The sequence below is a fragment of the Lotus japonicus genome, chromosome 1 (assembly GCF_012489685.1).
Source record: "Lotus japonicus ecotype B-129 chromosome 1, LjGifu_v1.2".
Lineage (NCBI taxonomy): Eukaryota > Viridiplantae > Streptophyta > Magnoliopsida > Fabales > Fabaceae > Lotus > Lotus japonicus.
In genome coordinates this window covers 37,610,405-37,617,827 of record NC_080041.1, presented here as the reverse complement: position 1 = coordinate 37,617,827, position 7,423 = coordinate 37,610,405, and the positions used below count along the sequence as shown (strand labels likewise).

Genomic DNA, 7,423 nt, shown 5'->3' with positions numbered 1-7,423 from the left:
CAAGTCTGTCTCCTTCAAGCCTAGCCTTTCAAATGCGTCGCCATAAATGATGTCTGCGGAACTACCTTGGTCCAAAAAGACCTTCTTAGTAACATAGTTGTTCACTCGCAAAGTCACCACTATTGGATCGTTGTCATGTGGAATCACATGAGCGAAGTCTTTAGGCGTGAAAGTGATAGGAGTGTGGTTCAACCAACACTCACCCTCATAGGCTTTGTGTACTAAATTCACCGCCTCCACATACCTTTTTCGCCCTTTACAAGATAGACGCCCCCCACCAAATCCTCCAGCGATTGATGAGCACGACCCATCGGGTGCTCCCAAATCCTCCACTACCTCCTTTCCTTTTGATGATCTGCCCTCAGTGGCCTTAACTGTTTCAGACTGTGTGTTTTCTCCTGAGACAAAGTTTGTCAAATGACCTGCTTTAATCAATCTCTCAATCTCCTTGCGCAGAGTCCAGCAATTATCCGTAGTGTGTCCCATAGTTTTATGAAATTCACACTACTTTGTAGTGTCCACATTCGCAGGAGGTCACCTAGTTGGCCTTGGGTATTGGACTACATTTGTTTGCCCTACTGCTCACAAGATCGTACTGAGAGGAGCATTCAGTTTGGTTTGTTGCCCTTGGGCGGGTGCGTTTCCTCCTTGATTCGCTAAAGCAGGTTGAGCATTTCGATGCCAAATGTTACTTTGTGGCCCCTGCCTGCCTGAAGGGTAGGGCGCCGGCCTTTGTTGGCGCGGTGTTTGAGTTGGGTGTTGCTCTTTTGAACCACGCCTCCTTTCTACTGTAACTTCAGGTTGAGTACGCCAGTTGTCTCTATCTTTTTTGGTATGTTCATCTTGTTCCACTAAGATGAATTCCTGTGCCCTGGCACATAAGTCCATCATGTCCTTGGCGGGTCTTCTGGTTAAGTCTTTGTTCAACGAGCCACACCTGAGCCCATTCTTGAAGGCCGCCACACATACTTCTAGACTGACGTCCTCTAATTGAACTGAAACTCGACTGAAATGAGCCATATACGTTTTGATGCGTTCGCCCACGTGCTGACTGATGTTGAACAAATCAGCCGGGGTCGCCTTTTGAGTTTGATTGGCTGAAAATTGTGTTAGGAACTTGGTTGACAAATCGGTGAAGTTTGAAATGGAATATGGAGGCTGTTTGATAAACCAAGTCATTGCCACGCCCTTAAATGTGGAAGGCAATAATCTGCATTTTACCGCATCAGTCGCCCCTCCAATGACCATTTTAGTATTGAAATACCGCAAATGATCTATCGGGTCAGTGTCGCCCCCATACATATCCAATGTCAAAGTTTGCAAGTGCTCTGAAATCTCAACTGCAGCCACTATGGGCGCAAAGGGTTGAAAATCTACCACATCCTCCGCATCCACACGCTGGCCACGCCTCAGATCCCGCATTTGATTAAGATATTCCACTTGAGCTTGTAAGTGCTCATTCTGACGCTGCACCGCCTGGATAGTATCCAACACCTGCTTCAATTCAGCAGATGATGCTCCCAATGCATTGTCCGGCGCCCGCACAGGTGTTTCAGCTTGCTTATCACCCAAAGCATCTGTCTCCGGGGTGGGAAGCTTCATTTTAAGGTCCAAACCGGACCTGACAGCCACACATGGCTGTACCAGATTTTCTGGAACCGTGGTGGCGTGAGATCGTACTGCCACCGAGGCTCCATCGGAAGAAGCTTCCCCCTCCAGTTCAGGTCGGACCACGTGTGCCTGGCTTCTGCCTCCACTATGACAGCCACCACCACGACGGCGTGGTGCTCGCCCACCACAAGAACGTGTCTCCATAAAAAATGATCTGCCTCTCACATCAGTAGAAGAACAATCACTGAGTAAGAGCCACAGACGGCGCCAATGTTCCGTCCTAAGGTCTAACAATGGTTATAAAGTATCCTTGATAAACCCTAGCAGAGCTAAAAGAATATATATGATGTGTGAATAAGGAAATTATCTCATTAATGATAAAAAAGGTACCTAGTAAAAGGTGAGGACACCCCTTTTATAGTGAGAGCGGTCCTTATCTAGAATATTCATGGATTTGGGCCTTACATGCAAGGCCCAAATCCCAATTCAGAATAAGACAAATATATATATACCCCTAAATATAAACAAGACAAAGTAACTCGGGCCCACGTCTTCCTGCTGGGACCCATGCCTTTATCCATAAGGCATTAGTCTTACTGGGCGGGTCAACGGGCTTGTGCCGACCCGCCCAGTCCAGCTTCCTTCTTCTGTAGCAGCAGGAAGATTAAGATCAAGGAAGTCCCCTATTTCAAAAACTGTTTCACTGTGACTAGTACAACTCTCAGACTCACCAGCCAAATGAGATCTCTTGTGTCTTCCCAAGGCTTGATCAGATTGAAAAACCTTGAGGCGAATTGGGCACTCATGCTCTTTGCTCTTCATGGACTCATCACCAAAACCAGCACCTAGTTCATGTTTATTCATCATGAGCTTACTTTCTATTGTTAGATCAGGATTAGGGTAGAGTTCTACTTCTGCAGCTTCCAATTCAATGCTGTTGTTCTCACTGCTCTCAGCTTTCGAAGCAAAACAGCCTTTGATCCTCTTATGACTAGCTCTGTGACCTCCAAGAGCTTGGTAAGAGTGGAAGATCTTGTTGCAAGTAGTGCACTCAAACTTGCCTCTCTTATGAGTGTTCTTGTAGCTCAATTCACCTTCTGAACCCTTGTTCACCAAACTCTTCAACTTTGCCTTCATTGAACTAGTGTACTTATCATTGACCTCAAATGTAAACTCTGGCTTCTCATCCTTTACATTCTTGACAACCCCATTTACACAAACTCTGGTTTTGTCCATCCTGGATCCATTTTCAAGACTCTCAGCTACCGAAATTTCTGAACCTTTCCCCCCTTTGGGGTTCAAATTAGAAGAAACAGAATTCACAAGCCTCTTGCCCTCAACCTTAGAAATTGGAACTGAAAATGGTGCTTCCAATTCCAAATGCTTAATTTATTAATTTTATTTATTCTTGAATAAAAATGTGACGAGCCTAATGAATCTTGTTTTACGAGCCAAATTTATTCAAGAATAAATTAATAAATAAAATTTTAGTTAAGAACCTTTTTGCTTACTTGAGTAGATTTTGTGATCAGTGTTAAATCTTCCAAGTTTGTTCACGTCACTTTTTACTAATGGGTCACTTACCTATAGCTATGAAACTTCGCTCACTTGACAAAAACATAACCAGCATATGTAACCTTTTATTTTTGTTACAGACGGAACAATGTATAAAATTTAAATTGTTACTTTATAATTTTAAATATAAAATTACGGGTTCATTTACTGTACACAACTTTTTCCTTGTGCAAGGTTGCACCTTGGGTGGACACGCACCCAACACATGACTGTTAAGAACAACCACTTAAAAACATTACACCAGTAATTAAAGTAATTGACAAATGAGTCTCACGGGGGTACCGGCTACAAGGGTACATGAGAAAATACTACAATACTTTAAAGTGGAATGAAATAAGTATGTGTAGGTCATACTGAACTGAAACCCATGAGAAAGGTGAGTCAAACGATTAGTCATCCAAGGGGCAAATTGAAATTTTATCTCCATAGAATAGGCAAACTTTTGCATGTTGTTTGGTGAGGGAGGGTTATAATGTTGTTTCTCTCATAGCCAATAGATGAATGCCAAGGGGATGTCTGTGCCATGTCATTTAAACTTATAAAATTCTTAAATTGGTCCTCAAACTATTTGTATTCTAAATTTTAAAATATAATAAAAATACATTTATTTTTTCAGAAAATAAACTTAAAATTGATTTTACCTTTATTAAAATTAATTTCAAGTTTGATTTGGGGAAAATCTCTTAACCTAATCCTTCCTCCGCTCCTCCTCCTCTGTGTTTCATCTTCATCGTTCACTGCTGTTAACTTCCGCTCAAGCCCAGAAGCTCCGTTGCCGATGCAAGCCCTCCTCCTCTTCTGTCAAGGACCTCCTCCCCCACAAGCCCCTTTACGTCTGAAGATCATCTAACACGATCTGAGTTACTTGGGTCTGTTGTTGATTTTAACTGTTGAACTAGAACTTAAAAAAAATAAGAATTGAGAATTCTTTCTTTAAGTATTGATTTTAAGGGTGAAAGAAAAGTACACTCACGGGCACTCTGTTGCATTGGTTTTGATTTGGTTTTTTACCAAAAATCAAAATGAAATGTATATAGTATTATAGTATATAGTTGAACACGTTTAGTCATGGAACTTTTGGTTTGCGGGTTTCATACAGGGAAAGAAGGCTAAGTTGAGGTTGTGAGGGATGTTGTAGGTTCGATGCAGTGAAAGGGGATTGGGCTCTCTGGTTTGATTTAGGTCCTTCATCTTCCACCGTGACTGGAACCCCACCGGCGAGGAAGCTTCGGCTGAACAGAGCAACATGATGAATCCAAAAGGTTTTAGGTTAATGAATGTGTTTCTCAAATTTTATTTTAGGTTTAATTTGACTTTTTTTAATTCCAAAAATAATTAAAAAAGGAAATAGTTGGAGGATAAAATGCAAAACATAAGAAGTTTAGAGACCCAAATTTAAAACATTAAACTTACTAGTCAAATGGATGACATGGCAGTATAGTACATTAGACATTTTGCTATTGGCCAATAAATGGGGGGCATGGTTGTTGTTTAAAACACAAACAACATTTTTAAGTTTGCCTTTGGAATAATATCTTTGATAGATGTGTTGATTCCAAATAAGGGCAAGTCACATCCTGACTTGAAGTGATTAATTGAATAGTTGAGGACATTTTGTTATATCTAACGTCACTACTTAACATCAATGATGTTTTGATTGCCCGAAACTTAGCTAGGAGGATGTTGGACATGTCTATCATTATGCAAAAACCAATTAACCAGCGTCCTAGATTATCCTTTATAAGTTAACCAATTATGATATGTTGACCGACTAACACTACAAACACCACACAAACTTCTCTATTTTCTTATTACATGACATCGCGTATTCGTCCATTATCATTACTTATCTCTATTCTCTTTTTTTTTATGGATCTCTACAGTGTGTGTCTACCAATATTTTCCCAAGCAGTGGTACAATGACACGACCCCTATTGTGCACTACTTACACAACTTTATGTTGTTGTTATGTTTCTATTTTTTTAATTTTATTTTACCGTTTAAAAATATAGTTTAATCAAAGAAATAATGTACCATGAAGGTCGTCTCATTCAAGGGTCGTGCAAACCAACATTACTTTTTTCCAAAATAGTGTTTATACATAAACTCTGACAAGGCGTGACATTCAACCAACATACATGTTTAGTGGCAGTCGAAATCATCCGCTAAACACGAAGTGTAAAAAAACACATTTAGGAGTTTTCCACCTCCAACTAATAAAACACGCAAAATTTTATGGTTTTGTGACATCAGATGGGCCACATAGCATTTGGGCAAAAAGGCCCAAATATTACAGGGAGCATTGGGTAAGACTTAAGAGACATGGTGATGATAAGGTTGGAAAGGTTTTGTCCAAAAAATTTAAACAATCCACTCATAGAACAACTCCTCTGCTAGGGCACAACTTGGTGTGCAGCGCCGTCAACCCCCTTTGGGGGTCTCCTCCCCCATTGGGGGGTTTTCTCCTCCACCATGGAGGCTTTCCTCCCACATTAGGTGGGTTCCTTCCCACATCAGGTGGGTTTCTTCCACATTAGGTGGATTTCTTACCCAAATAAGTGGGTTTTGTTTCTCTTGTTTTAGCTTGAGTTTCTCCCTTCCTTGGCCATACACCCCATCCTCCTCCCACCGCCACCCCCTCCTCCACCGGCCAACTCGTCGCCGCTGCCACCTCCAAATCCGCCTCCTTTGCCTCCACCGCCAAATCTGCCGCCACCTTCAACCATCGGGTGTCAAAGCTCCAGATCTAGAGCGTTCATGTCTTTTTCAAAGGAACTAGGTCTCTGGTTTAGCCTCAATGATCCAGAAGCTCGACCTGTGGTGTGATGCTCTGTTGCAACCTGTGCCTGAGGCCATCTTCTTCTCCGTCTCTTTCTGGTGGCACCTTAGGTTGTAAGAGGTGACCTTGAGCTGAATCTGTTTTGTTAGGAAAGTGGGTTGGATCTGTGCTCCACTGTTCGTGGTAACAGTTCTGATTCCCACCTTTAGCTCCGGCCATAGTACCAGCGCTGGTTCTCCACTCTATTGGTTTCGCTCACGGCACAACGATCTCTGGCATTCCTTCTGGGCTTCTCTCACCTACTTCATCCTTCACCCCCTTCAGCTTTTGCTGCTGTTGTGTTTTTGGAATCGTCAGAAGTTTCCCTCATCGCCTTGTTCTCAGAGCTGTGAAATGACCCCTTTTGTTGCCGCTGAAGCCACGCCGTAGGCTTCCTTTTCGTCGGCGCGCAACTAATCCGGCAGAGTCGGGTTGTAGGTTTGGGAGCGCTGGTTAAAGTTGTTTCATATCTTCTCCGCTCAAAAGTCATATGGCGCTTTGCTAATTTGGGTTTTGAGGGGCTTTTGTTTGTCTCAATGGTTTTTACATCATGTTTAATGCTGATTGTTTCAGCTGAGTAGGCATGCTTGCTCTTTATTTTCTTATGATTGTGTGTATTGTGGTAGCTCTCATAGATTTAGGCTATGTTTGGCATGCCATTTCAGCTAGCTTATAGCTTATTTGACTAGCTTAAAGCTTATTTGACTAGCTTAAAAGCTCTTCAAAAGTGTTTGGTGAATGAACTTATTTCAGTAGCTTAAAGCTTTAAGCTATAAGCTATCTCAGGTAGCTTATAGCTTAAAGCTTATAGCTTATTAAATTTATTATCATTTTTATCCTTATTATTTTATTAAAATTCCACCATTACCCTTATATATTTATAAAAACACTATACTTATTTTCTCCTCACACTTACGTATGCAGTTCCCGCCACCATTCCCGTCACACCGCTGTGCACCACAGATATTAAAAATATTATATTAATAAAAATAAGTAAAAATTAATATTATATTTTTAAGATGATAAATAACTTGAGTTAATAAAAACATTTAAAGTGATAATAATTTTAATAATAATATCATATAGGTATTAATGTGAAAATAAAGTAATGTTAAATATAAAAATAATTATACAAGTATGTCATTTTATGTCATTTTACTATTTCAGCTTGTTTAACAGCTAGTTTTACCAAATACTTTTGTTTCAATCACGTAGCTTTTCAGCTTTCAGCTAGCTTATCAGTTTTCAGCTATCAGTTAGCTTATAAGCTTTCAGCTAGCTTTTCAGCTTTCAGCTAGCTTATCAGCTAAACATGTCAAACATAGCCTTATTCTCGCATGTTGTAAGTGCCGTTTGACAACCTTTTGAGTTTTATTCTGTACACCTTTGTCCCAAAAAACAAAAAAAAGAGACATGGTG

General features: G+C 40.8%; 1 protein-coding gene across 1 annotated transcript; it reads right to left on the bottom strand.

Moving 5' to 3' along the window:
* Positions 1-582: 582 nt before the first annotated feature.
* On the bottom strand, positions 583-1,815 carry LOC130734855 (uncharacterized). The gene has a single exon (XM_057587208.1). It carries the CDS (start codon positions 1,813-1,815, stop codon positions 583-585), a length of 1,233 nt encoding a protein of 410 aa, XP_057443191.1.
* Positions 1,816-7,423: the final 5,608 nt, after the last annotated feature.

Bases quoted from the DNA above. Each gene is read 5' to 3' on its own strand.
- LOC130734855 (XM_057587208.1), bottom strand. From the start codon at position 1,815: ATGGAGACACGTTCTTGTGGTGGGCGAGCACCACGCCGTCGTGGTGGT.